This window comes from Paroedura picta, chromosome 8 (assembly GCF_049243985.1).
Source record: "Paroedura picta isolate Pp20150507F chromosome 8, Ppicta_v3.0, whole genome shotgun sequence".
Classification (NCBI taxonomy): domain Eukaryota; kingdom Metazoa; phylum Chordata; class Lepidosauria; order Squamata; family Gekkonidae; genus Paroedura; species Paroedura picta.
In genome coordinates this window covers 40,994,804-41,017,898 of record NC_135376.1, presented here as the reverse complement: position 1 = coordinate 41,017,898, position 23,095 = coordinate 40,994,804, and the positions used below count along the sequence as shown (strand labels likewise).

General features: G+C 43.6%; 1 protein-coding gene across 5 annotated transcripts in view; it reads right to left on the bottom strand.

Annotated features, from left to right (window-relative positions):
* Positions 1-22,856, bottom strand: part of DGKD (diacylglycerol kinase delta) — a 76,093-nt gene extending 53,237 nt beyond the window's left edge. For 2 of the 5 annotated variants that reach the window (XM_077349315.1, XM_077349313.1), the window contains exons 1-2: positions 22,639-22,856; positions 517-627 (exon numbers count right to left, since the gene is read on the bottom strand). In XM_077349315.1, coding sequence (XP_077205430.1) covers positions 517-627; positions 22,639-22,809 — 282 coding nt within the window. In that variant the 5' untranslated portion in view covers positions 22,810-22,856. Of the gene's footprint in view, positions 1-516; positions 628-5,364; positions 5,383-7,851; positions 7,871-22,638 lie in introns of those variants that run through there. The other 3 variants (XM_077349312.1, XM_077349316.1, XM_077349314.1) reach the window with 3 other exon arrangements.
* Positions 22,857-23,095: the final 239 nt, after the last annotated feature.

The following is a 23,095-nucleotide window of genomic DNA, read 5'->3' as shown; positions in this document are numbered from 1 at the left end:
TTATATTTTAAACCATATAATTTGGGTCTATTAGTATCAAAGATCCATAAAGGTAACTAACTTATAAATGGCAATGGCAGCAGCTCCTCCTGAGCTCTCATGACCCCAACAGAAAAGCTTTGTCTGCACATGTGCAGACAACATTCCTTTGTTTTTGGAATTTACTTCTCCTTCTATTTTATCCTTCAGCTTTCAGACACTTCTGCAGACTTGTAGAAGTTCCCCAAATCTGTAGAAAAATCTTCCTTTGGTTTAAATGGGCCTGATCCACTGATTTAAGTGTCCGCAGATGGGCCCATGCTTCAATATCAGATATAACAATAGCGTTTATGAAGTAAAAAAGCAATTATGAACTATCATAAACCACAGTTTTGTGAAACTGAGCCTTTCAAGTAAGTTACCAATCTGCTGCATTGGAGTTTTACAACCCACCTGATACACATTCCATAGTTTCACCCCCCCCACACACACACACAGACACCCTCTATATTCACAAGCTTGGAGTCAGCAACATACCTTTGCTGTTTTTGCGTAGTATAGAGTTCGTCCTCGTAACTTGAAGTATCGTCTTTTCCAGCGCTGAAATGAGCTTGTCTGTTTCATCAGCATGCCCTCTTTTATGACTGTCTAGAAGCCAAGAAGATGCATCTTAATAATTTTTGTAAAGCCCATGCCCTCACTCTCCCCCAACTCTGAAAGGTTCCAATGGGTATTCTGGTCTCAGTTTGAGATCACTTCCTTGCATGTTCTCACAGGGGAAGCAGGAAGAAAAACTGAGGATGGTAGACACTCCCTTCCATCTACAGACAGAAAGTCATCCTACTTTCTGCCTCCAGGGAAAATGGATAGGAGAGTCCCCAATCAAATATTCCAGAACATCATCCTATCCTCAAGCCAGAATTAATAGTGACAGGGATTTTACTTCCCATACGCCCCTTCCTGACTGAAAGAACTCCCCTCTAATTGCCCAGAAACTGTAGAGGTGAGGGGAAGGGCACTTTGGCCTCTGTCAATAGCAAGAGGACTAAGAGCCACAGGAGAGCTGCACACCTCCATGAGAGCAAGGACAGCCATTAAAAGAAGATCAGCTCAGTCTCAGTTAGATACACACTCTTTCCTTTGCGTGTCCTGCCTTTTTAAACTTGTAAGCCTGAAATCCGGGGCTCCTGCCTGTTGATTAATGTGAACAGCTTTGCGAGACAACTGTCTGAAAAGCAGAATGTAAATATATAATAAATAAAAGTGCAGAGTATTGCACTAGAAAGCAATATATTTATTGTTAGACTGCCCTCTCCTGGAAACAGCCAGCACAAACACAAAACAGAGCTGGGGATCTTATCTATATCCAAGGCAACAACAAACAACAATAAAACGCACAGTGCAGATATTTCTTTCCTGTGTTGGAGATGGTGTGAGAAAGATACGATTCTTTACGTTTGTCCGGGTGAACTTAACCAACTTTGATGATACACAAAGTACCAAAGTCATCAGGAAGCACCGAAGTCTCAGAGGCTGAGGTGAAAACCCCATCCTGTCAAATCAGGATTCTGATCTCATCTGTTTGACTAAAGTTAGCACACAGCAGTAAAGTGATGCTGATCATCTGACTACCACAGGAAATGATCTGCATATTTAAGGAACAGAGGAGGGCAGTAATAAAAAGGCAAGAATAATCTTTCCAGCGTTTATATTTGGTATTATTTTCACATATTCCTGGCTCTGACTCATCGCAGACTGGCTGGCTGCCATTTCCCAAGGCTGAAGTGCCAAATTTGTCTGCACACGGAATTCTCAACTTATTTTCACTAACCCACAGCTAGACACATAGACACAGCCTCCCCTGTCTACACTCATTCATATAATATGCACATCCAAGCTACACTGCTATGTTTAGCCCACATTCATTTAGTCTCCCTGTATGAGACATATTCGTTAAAGCAGCTGGGGAAAGATAATAACTACCCAAACATTTTAAATTACTGAAAGATAGAACCTTTAAAAACAGGTCAAAGGCATAAATCAAAAGAAAAGGCTTCAGCATGAATTAATTACTGATGCAGAGCTTTTGCCACTGGCAAGTGACAAAAATTAGGTTTGAGTTTTGTACTTATCACTTCCTCTCTCCCCCTTGCAATTGCTAGAGGCATGGTTTCAGCAGTTTGGTCTAGCAAAACCCTGTTGGGTGGCAAATTTGCAATAATGTCATAAAGTTCACTATTTTATTTTATTAATTTATTTTATTACATTATATTTATATATACCGCCCTCCCTTGTGGCTCAGAGTGGTTTACATTGGAACTTTCATAAATCAGCATATTATAATAGACATCTTGATTTGAATATATAACATTCTTAACAATACAAGCTTGCATCAGAAAACAGAACAGTTGAAAAATTAACATTCAACAATGGAACATTTGACTCAGTTTTACTGCACTGTGGTTCAGTTCTTTTCTGTGGGTACAGCTGATGTGGGAGAGATCTCTGGGCTCTGACTGGTGGTAGGTTTACTTAAAGGCAAAGGTAAAGATATCCCCTGTGCAAGCACTGAGTCATGTCTGACCCTTGGGGTGATTCCCTCTAGCGTTTTAATGGCAGACTCAATACGGGGTAGTTTGCCAGTGCCTTCCCTAGTCATTACCGTTTACCCCCCAGCAAGCTGGGTCCTCATTTTACCAACCTCGGAAGGATGGAAGGCTGAGTCAACCTTGAGCCAGCTGCTGGGATTTAACTCCCAGCCTCATGGGCAAAGCTTTCAGACGGCTGCCTTACCACACTGCGCCACAAGAGGCTCTTCTATGTTTACTTACCTTGACCAAATATCCTGGTGGAAGAGCTACACTTTGCAGGCCCTGCAGAATTGTTTTAGCTCCAACAGGGCCCTGATGTTGTCTGGGAGGTCATTCCTCCCAAGTAGAGGCCAGGACAGGGAAAGTCCTGGCTCTGGTCAAGGTCAGACAGTCCTCCCTGGGGCTAGGGATCACCAGTTTGTTTATGTTTGTGGAGCTGCTTTCTGGGCAGCATAGGTAGAGAGACAATTTCTAGGGTACTCAGGGCCCAGACCATGCATGGCCTTAAAAGTGATTACCAAAACCTTAAGCCTGATCCGGTAGTCAACTCAGCAGTTGGAGTGTGGGCCCTCCAAGGTGTTCCTGTAAGAACCCTGTTAGCTGCATTCTGCATCATTTGAAGTTTCCAGATCAGGAATAAGGGAAGGCTTGCATAGAGTCAGTTCCAGAAATCCAGCCTACAGGTGACCATTGCCTGGATCACTGTGGCTATGTGTTCTGGGTCCGGGTAGGGCGCTAGTAGGTTAGGTTGATGCAGATGAAAGAGCACTAGCTGAACTACTCTTGTGATCTGTTCCTCCATGGAGAGATCATGCTCAGATTCGTGGCTGAGTGTCCAACTGATAGTTGTACCCCATCAAGGTAGAGCAGTCACGCTTCCTCGCCTGGACCTTTCCTACCAAACCACAGGACCTCTGTCTCTGAAAGATTTAGCTGCAGACGGCTCTGCTTGAGCCAGCCTGCCACTGCTTCGAAACATCTGGCTAATGAGTCTGGGAGAAAGTCAGGATGGTCGTCCATCATGAGGAAAAGCTGTGTGTCATCAGCATATTGATGGCCTCCCAGTCCAAAACGCCATATGAGCTGGGCAAGGGGTGCATAAAAATGTTGAATAGGATTGAGGAGAGAACTGCTCCTTGCGGCTCCCCAGATAGGAGCTGCCAGAAACAAGATTGGTTCTAGCCTACTGCTACTCTCTGTCCATGACCCCGAAGGAAAGAGATCAGCCACTGAAGGGCTGCCCACATATCTGGGGGTTGGCGAGGTGGTGAGCTAGTAGCTATGAGGTTATCCTGTTATCAGAGGCTTTCAGTAGAAGTCATGAACTGATACCTGACAGCAAATACAAGAATTAACATAAATTACTATTGTCATTACATAGTGCTACTAACATTCCAACTCAGTGACAGAAACAAAGCTGTTACTAATCATCCTAGATTTGAACATTATTTTAAGACAAACGTTATTTCTGAAGTAGGTAAACGAACTTTGCAAAAAAGATAAAAAAAGAAAAAAAATTACTAAGGGGCTCTTTCCCCCCTTTTCTAACCAGACTGTCACAAAACACCATATTCATAATTGAGTTGATATCAACATATAGCAAGAAATGAATCAAAATATTCCCACCTACGAAAACTTCCCATCTTGGTCAACTGGATATAATTTTTGTCGGCAAGTGGCTATTTACAAGCCTGGTCCAAGGCACATGGGATGAACTAGGGATACCTCCCTTTGCCAACAATTGTGGACTTCCAGTTTTGGCACAGTTCCCCTTGGCCAAAGTCAATTTTACCAGCAACTAGTGAAAAAAGATCACCAATGTCGTCCAGTACAGCCTCCAACTCCCTTCTACAGGTAACTTGAACAAGAAAGACAATGAAAAAATGAAAATGTGCCAATTTGATGGAATACAACCCCCCCCAAAAAAAAAGGGCAAATGAGGAAAGAATGGAAACACATGACTATTAAGCACACACTTCTCACACTAGAATACCAAATAATCAGCAAATAAATCCTGGTAAGATCTATGTAAAATGAAGTTAGACACTAACCTCTCAAAAATCCTCATTAAAGTTGAAGAAATTACTTCAAAATACTGCTTCAATAAATAATTATTTTATTTATTTACAGAAACCCTCTCATGTCTCTACCAGCACTTCACTAACATCAAAACCAGAAATTTCAGGACTTCTAATTAAACAAAAAATAACAACCAATCACCCCCCCCCCCTCCAAAAAAACAACAACACATATCCTGGCACAATGATGCAATTCTACCGCTACAGAAACAAATCACAGGGTTGGAAAAAACAAAACAATAGCTGTCTAGTCTATTTTTATTCCATCCTTCCTCTGTGAAGCTCTGTGGTATACATTGTCCTCACTTCCTCATTTTATCCTCACAATAACCCTTTGAGGTAGGTAAGGCTGTTTGTGCCCAGCCCAGGAGCACCCAGCAAACTGAGATATGAATCTGGGTCTCCAAGATCCAAATAACCACTACACCACTCCGGCTTTAGATACTTTATTTATTTAAAACATGCATTAGCTGCCTTTCTGCCTTGTGATACTCAAGGCAGCTTACAACTTAAATAAAAGTACAGGTACAAAAAGCATAAAATATGACAATTTAAAATCCTCAGACCACCAATAAATAAAACTAAATTAGTCTAAAGCAGTACTAACTAAAACTGCGTACAGGAGTCTCCCGACAACAGAAAGAGAGGGGGGCCAGGCGCATCTTCCTGTGGAGGTTCTTCCATAATTGCCACCAAAAACACCCTTATGTGCCCACCAGATGCGCTTCTTTTTCTTCTTTGGCAGAACCCCTGGGAAAGTACCTCCCTATGATCTTAATTCCCATGCAGGGACATATGGAAGAAGGCAGCTCTTCAGACAACCATTCAGGAGTGACTCAGTAGCTAGTGCAACTGCTATACTATTGAGGTCACATGCTTCTGATAGTTGGCTCCAACTAGCAGTCTAGCCACAGCATTCTGCACTAGCTGCAGCTTTCAAACATTCTTCAAGAGTAGCCCCAAATAGAATGCATTGCAGTTGTCCAGTCTGTTTCCATCTACTCATTATCCAACTAGTCAGTTCATACAATCCATTCCATGCCGCAACCAAAGTGTTCTGCAAAAAATGAGCTAGCAGATTAGATTGTTCCAAGATACTCTGATACTCAAGCAAGTAAGTCAAATGACAATCTACAGGGGGCAAAGTTGAAACCAAAATCAGGTCAAGGTGTGCTAGCCATACCTATCTTGCTATATCAGTAATGGTAAGAGCTAATATCCTCTTGAGCAATATAAACCTACTGAAAATATAAATGAGCAAAAATCCAAATTGACTCAGAGAACTTTGGTGTCAAACCTCTAAAAAGCAAACTGAAAGAAAATCCTAGAATGGAAAGCTTACACCAGGGACAGATACCTGAAGGAATGAAAATAGCTGCACAAGGACTACTAGAAACTTACTGCCGTTTTATGAGTTCCATCATGCATCAGATAAAGTTCAAAAGAGGAGTCCAAGGGATTTAATGCTATGTCTAGGACTACAAGAAACCTTGCCTTTCTTTCTTCATCAAGAAGAGATGGACAAGCTTCAGAGGAAATAAATCAGGCTGCAATCTTATAAATAATTACTGGCGATGAATATTGTGAATATGTGGGTTTAGAAAAGGTAACTGAAGAATGTTCAAAAAGAGCTCCGTACTTGTCTCAATTTTGACTTGCAGAATAAAGTGATCTTAGATTCCAGAAGAAAAAAAAACCACTGATATATTTTATCCTATAACTGAAATATTAAAATAGCCTAAATACTAAGGCTGTAGTAGTAAAAGTTAAGGACACTAGCTTAATGAACCAATGGAATTGTAAGCTGAATAATTCAGTTTCAGCAGCAACAACAGAAACAAGGGGTTGTCCTTAAAAGGATGGCTGCAGGTCTTGAACCACGCCATGATCAACCTCCTTACCTATACAGTCCATTCTAAGAAAGATTTCAGGCTCTGCCTGCAGTATGTTCGTTGGATGGTACATTTTACTAGCCTGCTGTAGAAGTGCAAAGTTTGTAAGATGAATAGTTACTGCAACATTCCATCCTCAATCACCATTCTGTTCTACTCACGCCTCAGAGCTTTGTGGTATCCCTTCTTAAAGCCCAACAGGGTGTTCATTCACATCCACAGAATAAACTCACCTGTGAAAATGACAAGCACTCCTCCATCTTTTTTAAAATATCATTCTTGCAAAGAAATCAACCCCCCCTCCAAAAAAAAACATTACTATCCCCACCACCACCACCAAGTAAAATATTTCAAGGCATTTCCCTGCATTGGATTCTCTATACTGGAACCCCTCAGGTTCCTCAGACACGAAAGGCCAGCAAAAAGCCTTGCATGGCTGTTATGCTGCCTCTCATGCAATACAGATGCTGCCTGGGGGAAAATAAACCTGCCCTTTACAGCTGCCCATCTCTGCAAGAGAGCTGCTGTTCTATTTATAGACAGACAGCTTAGTAAATACTCTGGTGGGTTTGGGCGGAAAAGGCTGGAGATAAGATCAAAATGACTTTACAGCATTTTTTAAAAGACACTGCTGCTTTTCTTTGGCTTGATGGTCATTTCCCAGACCAAGCATTGCTAAGCCTTTTCCATGGAGTGAAATACTTAGGAGCCATGAGTTCTATAGACAGAGGGACAGATGAAAGCAAGGTAATATTTTTCTTTCTCCTTCAAAATACTGAGGGATCTCTCTTCAATAAATGGTCAGGATTCCCACAAGGGGGGGGAACAGCAATTGCTTAAGGGGGGATAATTTATTCTACCTCATCACGCAAAAATAATGCATGGATTTCCTAACAATCAACTGTTCTTATGGAAAAACCTGATATTTTAATTATCTGTACCATACCAGGAATAACTGAAAATATTAAACAACCAATGTTAAACAGTTAATCAAAATTTATTTGTAGTTGAACGAACCTACTTGATTCCCAAAGGATGCACCGATTTCTCCAAGCAGAAATAAGATGGCCACTATCACAGACTAACCTTTCAGCCCCCAAAAGAGTAATTATAATCCAATGCCTTAGAGATGACTCTGTTCATTCAGGTATTTGTGCCAGAGGTATGTACAATTCGCAAAGGTATTGTAAAATCATAACTAAGAATGGAAACAGTTTGGTTGTAAATACATAAAATAAACAAAGCTGCTTGACATTCTCGTGCATATTTATAACAACCTTTAAAAAAAATCTAGACTGAGAAGTAACTCACCCAAGGGGATCCAGTGAATGAAAGTCTATACTTGGTCTTCCCACGTCAATGCCAAACATTTTTGGAATACCACTTGACCAGAGCTCAATTATGTAGAAAGAGGAAGATCGAGGAAACTGACTTATAGCTAGCAGATTTGTTCTCTAGCTGTCAATAATGATATTTCTGGCCAACAAAAAACAATTACTGCACATCAATCCATAGTCTTTAAAAAGGACACACAGGTGATGACGGTAGGTAACTATGATTGGTCTATTTAAAATTCCAAACACAATAGCTGTGTAATGGACCAAACACAAAATAGAAAGGTTTAAATTTCCCCTGAGCACTTCATCAGGCTGTTTGGTAAGGTGTGTGTGTGTGTGGTGGTGGTGGGGGGGATAAAAGACGCTTAAGAACATGGTAGAAAAGCCCCAAGCTTGCTGCTTCAAGAGTCTTAAAGACATGCACACAGGATGAATTGCAGAATTAACTGGATAGTATTTGGTGCAAAACACATTTAAGATTACTGGGAGAGACAAGGGGGCAGAAAAGTCCCCAAGCTGGAAAAGCATCTGATTAACTGATAGCGTTTATATTCTCAAAGAGAAGTTAAATTGCTGTGGACAGTTCCACTGCCAGGTGAATATTCTGATTTTCTTTTCTTTCTGTCCATTTTCTGCTAAAGCAATATGATGTTCAGAGGGTCTTCTACATGTATGATGACATCAGACAATGCACACTGCAGGAATTACAATACCAATGAGAAAAAATGCATATCCTACTGAGAGGCCGTGCACAGCAATCTATATAAGCGCACATCATTTAAATACACTGTCCATCTGTTTTTACTTCTGTAAATTTAAATATGCCAAAAATATTTTGTGACTCGCAACACAAACCTGCATAAAAATCAGTAAGTGCTCTTAGCACATGGCCTCCTAATAGAGCCTCTGCCAGAGTGCGGAATGTGAAAGCTTCCTTTGTGTTACCACCAGGCTGAGCCTGTGATGCTCAGCATGCTGCCCACATGCATCTTTCCTAAATCAAATTGCCAGTTCTAGCTTTTCTTCACCAGGATGGAGCAAGAGGTACTTCAGAAGAGCCTTTGAGGCATTTGTGCCTGCAGGGTACTATTCAGGTGCAACACATACCGTCTTTCACATTCTGTGGCTCCACTGACCATCCTCAAATTTCTGAAAATGACCACAGGCTAATGGAAACCTTTGGCTAAGCAGTTAGACCACACAATCACTAAGCATGTAGACCACACAATCATTAATTAGTCAATCAGAAAGCTAAGGGATCTCAATATATCTAATCCTCAACATGGACTCTCTGTGGATCGAGAGACTGGTGACAGGGACAGACAAGACAGATCTGTCTACAAACCTGGGAAAAGCTCAAGATCTGCAAAAATCTGCAAATATATATATTGGGGGTTAATCCCCCCCCCCCGATAGAAGCAGGGACTATAGCTAAGGGGAAAATGCTCTCTGTAGTTGTTCCTGAGCAACCACAACAGCATTGCCAGCCTTCAAACTTCAGTTTCTGAGTAGGGAGCAAGGCCATTTCCCGGGCTATACTGGGCTTTGAAGGAGGAATCACTGGCGCCAGGCACAGCAGCAGCCATGAGCAACTTGATATTATATGATTTGTATGACTCACCCAGAACTGGCTGCTTAGTACTGTTCCACAGCAGTCACCCTACAAAAGCCAGCACAGTGCAGCATTTAGAGTTTCAGACTAGGTTGTGTAAAATCCAGGTTCAAATCACAAGTATTCCACAAAAGCTCACTCGATGACTTTGGCCCAGTCATACACAGTTAACTTAACCTAACTCACAGAGGTTTTGTGAGGATAAAATGCAGGAGAGGTAATCTGTTTTGGTTCCCCACTGGGGAGAAAGGCGGAGTATATATAAAGTAAATAAATGTAGCTAAAGATAGGAAGCAGATAAAGGCAGGTTGACCAGTAGCTGGAAAGGAAGGAAGAAAATAGAGAAAGGGGAGGTTGGGGATTGTCAGAAGGAAGGAAAGAAGGAATAGTGTGAAGAAGTATATGTAGGGGAAATGAGGTGCTTCCAGAAAGTCCCTGCTGGTTCCCCACCATGCAATGTGGGCAATAGCTTTCCAGGGTACAGGTAACCAAGGAGAGGGCAGGGCAGCAGATAAAAGGGCAGCAGATAAAAGTAGGCTGGCTGGCAGGTGGAAAGAAGAGACAGAAGCAAGAAAATAGGAGAGGCTTTCTGGAAGAAAAGAGGAAATAATAAAATATAGGGAAGTAAGACGTCTCCCATATGTCCTTGCAGGTTCCCTACTCGTGTAAAAATGACAATGTTAATATACATATAGAGAGATATAGAATATCCACTTGAAAGAAATTTGGTGCTTTAAAGACTACTACATGCAAGTAGCCATCAGTATTAACAAATAGAACAATAAGGACCATAAGGCAGCAGAAACAACAGAGACCACTAAAAGCACCCTCTCTGTCCAATACTCTGAATGCAGACACCATAATTAACTGAATGGTAATAAGACCAACATTATGTGTGGAGGTTTGCTGGAAACAGCAATACAGATCAATTCTACAGTGGTAAGACTTGTGAAACTTGAAGGAATCTTAGGGTCTTGTAAACTTGAGAGCTAGTTGGTGTTTTTAGTTTGTTTGTTTGTTTGTTTTTACAAGATATGGAAAGGCTAAGCAGCTGGAAATACAACAGGAGTGGGAGAAGGGGAGACCTTGACAGAACACACTACATGGGCCAGAAAAATTAACAGTAACAACAATACTCCAGCAAAACTCAAGCTTCTACCTGGACTTTTGCATGCAGTGCTGCATTCAAATGCCATGTGGCTTAAAGCCAATGTACTATTTCTGCTTCCTGACGTTGCATGCAGCTGCATTTGTGTATGATGGGAAAAGAGAAAATCTGGGGCAAGTATATAACAGCATGTGTAATTTCTGCAGCCCAGTTCAATCCCCACATGTAGATATTCAGATAACAGATACCAAGTGAACTCTCTCATGTATTACATTTCTATTTCCAGTTAAGTATGCAATATTTTTAAAGCCTGTTGCTATTGTTTCTCACCACATCCTGTTGCAATTCTACACACAGGTAAACTATGCTATTAAAAATAAAACTGAGTAAAAATTATCTGTCTTGGATTGGCCTTCTTAACTCATGAAGACATCTTTAAACCGCTTGGGGAGCAGTATACATAATTGGTTAAGGGTTAAGTGGGCGGAGCTCATCCAGGTGAGGGCCCAATCGGAATGCGCAAAGCGCCTTCCAATTGGGCTCTCACCAGGACAGGACAGAGCTCTACCCAGTCGGGACAAAGCCTCAGATTTCATTCTTCTATACTATATATGGCAATATATGGTAAGTATCAGAAAGCAGGCAGAAAGTTCCTTTGAGTGTTTTAAATGTAAATTAGGATGCCTATGTGGGCCTGCCCTTGTCCTTGACCCGGAAATTGCAGCTGGTACAAAATGTGGCTGCTAGGGGAATCTTGAGGGACCCATTATCCAGCCCGTGCTGAGGCAGCAGTATTGGTTGCCAGTTGTATCCCTGGATCAGGTTCAAGGTTTTGTTTTTAACCCTTAAGGTCCTTCATGGTCTGGGACACACTTATCTGAGGGACTGCATGTCACTCTATGCCCCCTGCAGGGCCTTGCACTTGCACTCTGCGGGTACCAACTTGTTGGTTGTTCCCGGCCCCAGGGAAGCTCGACTGGCCTTGACCAGGGCTAGGGCCTTTTGGGTCCTGGCCCCCAGCTGGTGGAATGAGCTCCTGGAAGAGCTATGGGCCCTGCGGGAGCTTGTGGTGTTCCGCAGAGCCTGTAAGATGGAGCTCTTCCACCAGGTATATGGTTGAGGTCAGTGCAGTCAAAAGATAAAATGCCCCCCTCCCCATTGGAAGATGTGTCACCCACCATACTGAACAAAATTGGTGACCAGTGGATGCTGTCACCTTGACGCCTGTCTGGCAGTCAGCTATGGTGGGATGAGAGTTGGTTTCAACTGCTATGATTTATTTTTACCACCATTATTTATATACTGTTGTATGTTGTTTTAATGGGATTTTATTGGGGGTTTATTGTAATTGGGGACCAGTTTTTGTAACCCGCCACAAGCCACATGTTGAGAGTAGTGGGAAATAAATAAATAAATAAATTTGATTATTTTAAAATGTTAGATGGTTTCATGACAAATAAATGTTTTCATGATCCATTGTAAGCCACTCTGAGCCCTCAGGGAAAGGTGGCATATAAAGTTGAAAAATAAATAAGCAATTTTTTTTGAATTCCTACTTAAAAAGAAAAAGCAAACATCACCTCTGATCAAATCATACAATCACAGAGCTTGTCACTGGGCCAACCTGAACTTGCTAGTGGTTGGCCAATTTCAGGTAAAACTGTTGCACCTGTTCTCAATATAATTTACATGGAGCATGTCACCTCAGCTGATTGTTTTCATCTCTGATTCAAGACAAGCCTACAAGTCATGCAGATGCAGAACAGTGTTAATTAATTACCTAAAATATATTGTTACATATGCCATTCATCTTAGTACATTAGACAATGAAAAGAGTAGAGGTTATCAAAGAGAATTATACACAGGACATTATCTCAACCTGTATTTTCCTACCAGAGGTCAAAAACTTAGCTACTTGTACAGTAATTCTTTGATCAACCAAAGTGAATAAAATTTTAAGATTCTCCTACTCAGAAAACAGTTTTTCTAAGCCAAAACAGATTCCAGCATATTCAAGACGTCAGTAAATCCAGTTGTGCTAGTATAAATTAAACAATACCTGAGCCAGTGTTGTAATCAAAATTATCAGAGCAGAGATAAAATCTGCAATTAGCTGGAATATTTTATATCTTACTCTCATCGATACAGGTGGTAAAATATTAACTCTGGCCATCATAAAAGCATAGTAATATCCTTAAATGGTAATATCCTTAAATTAACATTGTTAATGTTAATAAGGAGCCTCTTGTGGCGCAGAGTGGTAAGCGGCAGAAATGCTGTCTGAAGCTGTCTGTCCATGAGGTTCTGAGTTCAATCCCAGCAGCTGGCTCAAGGTTGACTCAGCCTTCCATCCTTCCGAGGTTGGTAAAATGAGTACCCAGCTTGCTGCTGGGGGGTAAAACAGTAATGACTGAGGAAGGCACTGGCAAACCACCCTGTATTGAGTCTGCCATGAAAACACTGGAGGGCGTCACCCCAAGGGTCAGACATGACTCGGTGCTTGCACAGGGGATACCTTTACCTTTACTTTAATGTTAATAAACAACATGCATATTAATGTGGAGTTGGAGCCATACTGAATAACAGAGGGGTTAATCTCCAACTCTATGGCTTCAGCCAACCAATAGACATAAATTCAAATCAGTTTAGAAACCTATTAGAAGCCAAATCCAAGGATTATTTCAACAGACTGACCGTTTATGCACTGGGAACTTCACTGCCCCAACTCCAATGCAGAAGCACAAATAGGGGGCGGATGAGGTGCAGCGAGCCAAATGCTCCCCCATGTGGGTGCAGGAAGAGGTGGGGCAACCTGCCACAACTAAAACTCCAGCCTGCAGCCTGGCATGAAACCTCCAGTGCGTAAACGGTCACTGCAAAAGATCCTTGATATGGCATACAAAGAAATACTGCTGATTCCTTGCAATTTTCCTTGCAACATCCTAATTTACCTCCAGAATTGTTGACTTCTGAAAGCTGCATCCTGTCTACTATGTTGCAGTGCATGAAAAATGATACTTCTATCTTTAAGATATAGCCCTCTCATTCTAATTTATAACATTCACTTTCTACATTGACTTCCCAACAAGTGCTTAAGATAACATTCAATCATACACATTTTATTTTCACTGCCTAAGTGAGAATTAGGCTACTTGCTCAAAGCCACCAGTGAGATTCATGGATGAGAATTTAAACCTGGTTCTCCAATCATCATATCCAGCACTCTAGTTACCAGACCACACATGGGTTTGCTGAAAGAAAATCTAAAAATAAAAGACAGTTAAACTGTTACATCTATTCTGCGCTGGAATAACTATGTTTTACAAAAAGATCTATGATTGGAACTCCAGATATATAATTTGGCCTTTCAACTGTGTGTGTGAGGGGGGGGGGATATAAATCAGAGTCATAATGCTGGAATAATTCCCACCCCCCTGCACCAATTCCCTGATAAAAATGCTCCCTTAAGCTATTTTAAACTTTTGTAGACAAACACAGCAAGTCAGGGTCCCCAACCTTTTTGAGCTTGCAGCCACCTTAGAAGTTATGACATAAGAGGGTTGGTATAGCCACTAAATAGTTGTCACAAGCAGTGGAGCCAGATACAAAATGTCTGCCATGGTTTACCTGCAGACGCACAGTGAATATCCTTATGCTGGGCTGGCATCTGTTGTCAAAGCAACATTAAAAAAAATCTGCACAGCCAATTCCCAGCTGGCCTTGTTTACTTTCTAAAAACATTTGGTAGGCACCAGGAGGGGAATCTGTGGGCAGCTTGGTGCCCACAGGCACCATGTTACTGACTCCTGCAACAAGTAATTAAGTTCTAGTGAAATAGCACTGACTTCTTTCTTAAATCACCTACCTTAGAACAGCCCTTTTTTTCAGTCCACGGAGTCAGGGCTCTACCACATCACAAAGAGATTTGGATGAAATATAGAACTCAGGAAAGTCACCATACAGAAGAGAGCCAATCCCAATTATTTGTCCTACAGGCTTTATATATGATTAATGATTTGTCCTACAGGCTTCATATAAAGACTAGAATTAAAGCCCATTTTATTAGGAAATAAAATGGGCGCTAGACCCCCCTCCCCGGGGAAGCCTTCGCAGGGGCTGGACCTGGGGTGTTCTCCCAGCCCTGGGAACAGGCTCGCTGCGTCTGCCCACCCACTGCCCCAGCAGTGACCCGGGGCCTTCTCCCGGCCCCAGGAGGCCGCTGGCCATCCACGCACTCTGGCAACGACCCGGGGGCGGGAGAAGAGTCGCGTTGTTGGGGGGGGGGCGGCAAGGAACAGGGACGCCATGTCTTCGACGCGACATCCCTGCTCCTTTCCCAACGGGGAGGAGAGGTCGCCAGAAGGACTCGCCGCTTCAGAGGTCTTCTCCATCTTCACGGCAACTCCCCTGGCAGCCGAGGCCAGGCCGGGCCAAGCAGCCAATGGGGAGTCGCTCTATTGGCCACCTGGCCCCTGATTGCCACTTGGAGGCGGCACTCCTGATTCGCCCCTCGCAGCTCCTGATTCGCCCCTCCGAGTTTTTATCCCGGACAGGGCCCGCCCTAACTCCTCCCCAGGAGCCCGTATCCTTTTATTTAATCCGCTCCGCAGGATCGGTTAAAGATTAAAAAGAATGGGACACTGTGAAAGATGAGAGCAGGTTCCACACTAATAATAAGAGGTTTCCAATGCCAAGCCTCTGAGTCCAGTTCATGAAGAATTATTTGAATCAGTCCAATACATATATTAAAGTCAACAGATAAATCCAATAGGACCAACAAAGAGGCACGGCTTTTGTCATTATTCAGATGGAGGGAGGCTGAGGGGCCTTGGCAGAGCATCTGCTTTGCGTGCAGGTCCAAGGTACAGACCTCAGTGCCTCCAGGCAGTAGGTGATGTGAAAGACTTTACCCTGAGAACCTGAAGAATTGCTACCAGTCTGAGAAGACAATACTGACACTGATAAGACTGATGATCTGATTCAGTATAAGGTAGCTTCATGTGTTGGTTGTCAAGTAAAGCCAATAGGGTCATCTCCATCCTATATTACAGTGGTCCCCAACCTGCGGGCCGTGGCCCGGTGCCGGGCCGCAAAGGCCATGGCGCCGGGCCACAGCTCCCTCTCCCCGCCCCCCCCTGCAGTAAAAAACTTCCCAGGCCGCAAGCTTGCGGCCCGGGAAGCTTCTTACTGTGGGAGGGCGGGGAGAGGGAATCAGGGCCGCGCCGCGCATCACGCATGCGCGGCCGAAATCGCACATGCTCGGCACATTTGCGCATGCGTGATTTCGGCTGCGCATGGCGCATTCGCGTATGCGCATGGTGCATTCGCATATGCGCATGACACATTCACATGCGCATGGTGCATTCGTGTATGCACGGCCCGGCCGTGCATGCGCGATGCGCGGGCGGGGCAGTTGCCCTGCCGGTCCCCAGCCTCAGAAAGGTTGGGGACCACTGCTATATTAGACTAAAAAGGGTTCAGAGCACGTAAATTATCCAAAAAGACCTGGAAGTCTTCTACTACTTCTCAATTACTTTACCTAGAATGGCTAGAGTACAGACTGGGTGATAATGGACGAACAGCCACCTGAGGAAAGCTGTATTGGGTTAGTGATTGATTTATAATAGATACTTGGGGTCATTGATGTGATCCTGAAATGATTTTAGCAGACAGGATTTATCAGCAAGAAAACAGAGCAAAAGTTGTAGTCCTCACACATCCAGGATCCTGTCAACATCAATCACAGAAACTGATCAAAATGACCTTCAATTAATACTTCTTGCTAAATTCACTGTTCTTTGCAGGTGTCAGTCATCCCATCAGATTGGCAGTTACTCACATAGTTCAGCTTTGAATCTGGTGTGGTTCAGCTTTGAATCTGGTTTGAATCTAGAATGTTCCATGGGTATAATAGCCCAGTGACTGGTTGAGGAGGTCAGGAGGTTATGGCTTTTCTAGAAATATAATCTGTTACAAAGATGTATCCCTACCTTTTACCTTTTCCTCCCTATTCCTCCTTGCTGCCAAGTAATATACTCCGGAAATTTATGCTTTAGGAAACAAAACTGTGCTCTGTTAGGACACAAGTAAATCAGACAGCTAGGCAGTTCTGTTATTTTTGTGCATTTACACTGCCACTGAACTATATTCCTTTTTTAAAAATACCTTTTCTTGAATGTCTTTAATAAAGCCTTATGCTGCTTCAGGAAATTACTGAGAACAAATCCAGGTAAAGCTTGGTTACATTACTGCGCCAAGGCTAGACCAGCCTTGACAATGGTCTATGGAAATAACAGGCTTTGCAAATATATCACAACTAATTGTTCACAAGACAACTAGTTTCAGAGTCGGAAGATTCCAAGCTAGCTTGAGCAACTAGGATACTCATGAACTTGCTGATGCAACAGTTGCAAAGAAATAACATATCATAGGTGCTCCAATGAGCTCAATAACATGATGTCAGATTCTGATTGAGTTCCTCACCCTCATCATTCTAGACACCTCCCAGCTTCCTCAGGTTATCCAGCTCCATGGTAAAGCAGGTGGCTGGTTCTGCCCAAGGGCACAAGAAGTTGTCAAGGAGCAACCCTGCTGATACCATCAAGCAGTTGCAGATTCCTTACTGCCACTACAGCCTCTACAGAGCACATATTTGGAATTAAAAAATCTCTTAGATCATTATGGAATCCAGTAGGTTTTATGAGCCTTTATCAGCAGACCATTTAACTGAACCCCTCCTTTTCAGAAGGGACCACTTTCACCTTTGTCTTGAGTAGGTAGTGGTCAGACCAGTCTTCAGGCCACATCTCCAATCCCAAAAGGAAACCTTCCTTCAGAGGCTCAGGGCGATAGATTAAGTCCAAAGTGTGACCTCTTACATATGTTGGGCCCACTGTGCTTTTGAGAGAGGCGCAAGGCAGTCAAGGAAGCTATGAAATCCTGGGCCAGCCTTGGCAAGGTATCCTTAGGAAGAATGTTGAAATCCCCCAGAATGATCAGTCTAGGTGTCTCCAACATCACAGCTGAGGGTACCTCTGTTAACTCAGAGAGAACTAGGTGGATGGTAAACAAGTAGAATGCCTTACTTATTTATCCTTAGTCCCTAACGTATACACAGCATACAGTCAATGCCAGAGATAGTGTGCACTAGAAATCTGCAGAAGCTGAAGGGCTCAGAGTAATAGCCATGCCCCCTACCCAGCCCCATAAGCTGGGTTGGTGGAGAACCACATAAAAATAGGTCGCATTAATTGCCTCAGACACACTACATCATTTCCATCCAACAACATCTCTGTTATAAGAGCTAGATCAAATTCCTCTTCTTGTCAAGTCCCATAAAGACATGCAGTTTTGTGCTGTACTGACCTCGTACTGCACAGTATTAGTGCAGAAGAGTGGAACAGGGACCCTTGTAACAGAATTATTACACAATTCAAGAAACTAAATCCATGGTTGTGAACTAATTCTATAATACTGATCTTAGTATTCATATATCTAATTATACACCATATATATATAGCATATTTTTATCCTTCAGTGTTCAAACACTTCATATATTATTTTCTTTATACTTCATATTTCCACAACAGGGACCCAGTGCTACCTTTATATATTTTTTCCTTCTCCAATTTTTTTAGGCTCAGAGTGTGCAACTAGCCCAAAATCATCCAACAAGCATCCATGATGGAGCAGTGGATTCAAACCTGGCTCTCCAGATATACTGTATTTGCCAGCGTATAAGACTACTTTTCTCCCCCTGAAAAACATGCCTCCAGGTGGGGGGGGGTCGCCCTATACGCCAGGTGCACTTCAGTTGGGATAGACATAGCTGCCCATAGTGGCCTCCCGATGCCCACCCGGTGCCCATAGTGGCTTCCTGATGCCCACCCACCTCATTCTGTATACCATCCAGTATCGCGTGGTATCTAGCATGGCTGCGGCAAGCATCAGCAGTGAGACAGGGGTGCCAACCTTTTCAGCGTGACCGGCCCATTCTGCTCAGCCGGTCACAGGGAGATGCAGGGGCAGGGCGGAGGTGCTGCAGTCACGCTGCGGCCGTACAATGGTGACAATGACAGGTACTGTAATGTAACACTCTATATTTTGAGTGGAAATGTTGGGGGGTCGTTTTATACGCCGGCAAATACGGTAATATCGGGGATCTGTAAGTAATTAGTGTTATTTCCATACAATAGAAAGGAGGAGTAACTTGTTTTAGACCATCCAATGGAATTGTGGAGAGGTGAAAAACTAACAGGGAGGAGCCTGCTGTTTGTAGCCATTATACTGCAATCACCTTATGTCCCGGAAAACTATTCAAAGAAAAATAAGTATGTACACACACATTTCTTTGCCAATATACAACACCCTCCTATAGTTTGAGGGGCCAGTCTTTTCTGATTGAGTACTTGAAGGGTTGAAGTTTAATAAAAAGTGGGGGGGAAACCCAAACTTTTTCCTGTACAGTCCCCAATCTCAAAACAACATAATCAATGTGCACCAACACAATCAATGTGTTGAAGATCATGCTTCTGTTCTTCCTTTTTCTCCTGTTTCAGACTGGGAGGAAAAGATGACTAAAACCTAAGAGGGAAGTAGATGAAGAAATGCATATATGAGGAAGGCAGAAAGCCGCACAAGAAAGCACTTGATAAATCTGAAATATCCCAAATTGCCTTGAGAATCTGTCAGTGCTTAGCTAAAGATTTTCAGCAGATTAAAGCAGTGCAAGCTTAATAGCTATACATAATTTCTGTTTACAATCCTTGTACTTAAAGTGTTTATGTTCACATAGCACAAGCAGAGTGTTTAGGCTTTTTCCAGCCACATTGACGTAGGAAATGATGCAAAACATGGTAAGTGATTAAGAGGGGATTCAGCCTCATTTGAACTGCAGCAAAAGACAAGACATCCCTAACTGTCCCGTCTCAAAAGCCTCTCAATTAGAACAGGAGCTTGTTAGATGTTAGAAAAGGATTGTACCTTGCTGTTTTCTTTTCCAACCATGCTTACATGAGCAAGATTATACATGTGCAAGATTGCTGCATCCTTCCTGCCTATTCCTAAGGGACTTTCTGCAACATGAGAATGTAGTATTTGAACACAAAGTGTTCACCCTCAAAAAGAATGAAATGCATAGGCTTTCTCCAGCTGCAAAAGGACAAATTATAGGCTTCAAAACATAGATTAGAACATAGAATGTGTTCAAGTCATTCAAAGGATTCAGCTACTTGAGTAAACAGGGTGGGACCAAAGAATAAGGAACATTTTACAATGTGCAAAGCATGGCCAGTGACTCTAAGCCAGGGCTGCTTTCAGACCAAAATGATGTTTCATGGTAGTCTGTTTGATGATGTGATTCTGTGTGCAATCACCCTTGCAACAGACTCCATTTATCCTTTCACACGGGCACGGAGGTGCCCTCCCCAGCTGTGCTGTCATGTGACTCTCAGAATTCTTTGCCCACTTTAGTTCCAGGAGCATAAGTAATGCAGCACTGCACAGAATATAATTCCTTTTTTTAAAGTTTTTTCTTTAATCTCTATTCATTTGCAGTCACCTCCAACAATCCTATCCCCTCTTCCCTAAAAGGCAGTCTGAGTTGTGAGTGATTATCTTCTGTTTTTTTTTAAAATCATCAATAAAGATGGGCAGGAATAACACAATACCTTCAATAACATTTTTTTAAATTGCAGCATCTCCAACAATTCATCTTCTCTGTCTAAAAGACAAAATTCTCTTCTGTTGTGTAGCTAGGTTGGTCTACAGCAGTAGAACCAAGTCTGAGTCCAGTGGCGCCTTTAAAAACGTTTTATTTAAGGTAAAAGATTTGTGTGCTTCTGACATGTGCATCCACACAAGATCTTCTACCTTGTACAAAACTTGGTCTTAAAAGTGCAATTGGGCACAAACTTTTTTATAATTCTCTTAATGGTATTTTATTGCTAGGAACTGGTCCTCCGGGGTCATCAACAAATGAAATTATTAACTGACTCCTTCAGACACAAGAAAATGCTCCTGCTAATAGTATCCTGCTCAGGAAATTACTTTACAGGTTTAACATAAAGCAGATATTTGGGGTTTTTCTTGGTGTGATCTGTGCATAACCAGAGGATGACAACGTATATCACAGGGAAACAGCCCAGTATCCAAGAAGGGGGGGGGGAGCTCAGAATGCTCTACTACTGTAATGTCAATAACTTGTTTTGACTATAATGATTGTATGAGATTTTTCCTCCCACTGTTCAAGTACACCTGACAGCAGTTTCTAGACTTAATACAAGAAAAACACCATATTCAGAAGCTTAGGGCTCCAAATTTCCCCTTAAGCTTTTCAAACTGATACTGATGCAATCTGCCTAAAATAGCTAGTAGTCTTCTTATACCTTACTTACACTGAGGATTACTGTATGTATCCCCGTGATCCATGGGGGGGGGTGAATATAAATCCAGCATATATTATATCCCACATGGATTACACTGTCTGTATTCAGTCTGTACTGGACCCCTTCCCATCTGCACTGCAGATAGAATACAATCATGTATCCCACAAAACAAATGCACCCAGCATGACTGCAGAAATAGTATCAATGCAGGATTCTATATTTATTATATATGTTTACACTTCTCACACTGCCACACTGTTCCTATGTTTTGGGGCACCCAATCCCACACTCCTGCTTGAGTTAAAATGCCAGAATGCTGAATGTTGCCTGTTCAGATTCTGCAGAATCTTAGAACTGAGGTCCATTAAGGCTATGTTTGCTTACAAGTTTTGCAGGCACCTTGATTTGTTTATTTGGGACAAAACTGAGAATGAAGAAGCAGTACCTGAAGAAAGATACAAGGCATTGTGGGGTTTTTTTTTTACTTCAATTGTACTTGGACACACCTGGCATAGACACGTGGGGTGCCTCTGCTATGGGAACAATCACAGATAACCTGCTTAGAAAGATTGGTTACATCTCCAGAGGGAAGTACAGTTAGATTGTTTCTCCCATTAAATGAAATGGATATTTATGACCTACGCACCACTACACCTAAATCACCATCAGCACCCCAACATATGCTACACCGACCCTTTAGAAGACAGCAGATCCTTTCAACCCACCTGTTCTTTTTTTAATTGGTTCCCAACCATGACTTCCAGTTCAGACTCAGATCATACTATGTCAGAGGCACAAGCATTTTAACTGAAGCCGGATATCCTTCCAAAATACATAGCAGTGACTTGAGGTGCTAGTTTCAAAGGCTGCAGCAAAACCCTACTCTTTTCAAGTTCCTCAAAGAGATGAGTATAACAAGACCACCACCTTTCCCCTCTGCACTTTTAACAGGCTGATGGCATGCAGAAATCCAACAGGTACAGCTCTTCATGGCAAAAGTCTGCAAGGTTTCTCCAGTTGAATTTCAGCCTACCATGCAACCAGTCAAAAGAATCCCAGGAATTCTGGGATTCCAAAAGCAGCAACCTGTTTCATGCTTCCTGGATACACAGCAGGGACCTCAGATGCTGGGTCCAGGGCACAAGACACTACACATCCCTAGCTCGCTAGAGGACACCCACACAGGCAGGAGGCACAATGAGAACGGTGTGATGGGAGCCTGAAAGGAGGCCCCGGAGGCACCATCGGAGCAATTGAAACGTCCTGAGAAAAAGCTGGGAGGGAGGGAGGGAGGGAGGGGGGGCGGCGGCATTAATCCTGTCAAAGACAGCGGCGGTAATTGGGGGGGGGGAGAGAATGACAAAACTGAGCTCTAAGTATTAGCTCTGGTGGGAATTCAGGGTGGGAAGGCTACTGCAACCGGGGGGGGGGGGAGTCATGGTGGGAGCAAGGATAGAGAGACGCCTCAGAAAGCGACTGGAGTCTCCAGGCCTCACGGGGGCGGGCAGATCGCCTTAGGAAAGAGTGCATGGGAAGAAATGGAGGAAAGGCAGGCCGGGAGGGAGGGAGGGAGGGAGGGAGGGAGGGAGGGGGGCAGCCCCACAGTCCCCTCCAGGCCCGACCCCCACCGCCCCCCCTCCTCCCCCCCGTCCTCACCTTCTGGCGGATCTGGCCAGACGTGGAGACCTTGCGAATCAGCTTCTGCGGGGAGCCGGGCTCTTGCTCGGGCTCGCTGTCCGACGACTCTTCCGCCGCCACCGGGGGGGCTGCAGCGGCTGCAGCGGCGGCGGCCCCGGCCTGAGGCTGCGAGGGACCCGCCGCCGCCATGCTGCACCGTAAGGAGCAGGGCGGGCAGCGCCACCTAGCGCCCCGAGCGCCGCTTCGCCAGTCTGCCGAGGGAACTAGGCCGCGGGACGGGAGGCGGGGGAGGGGGGAGCGGGTGGGCAGGCGGTGGCGCGGAGGCCGCCCCCTGGCGGGGGCTCCCTGAATTGCTGAGGCGCGCCTCGCAGATGGTTGCCGCAGGAGGACCGAGAGCCCAGGGAACGGCTGGACACGGATGCTCTGCACAGACGGTGGGACATGCGCAGATAATGAGCACCTGCAGCGCTGGTGC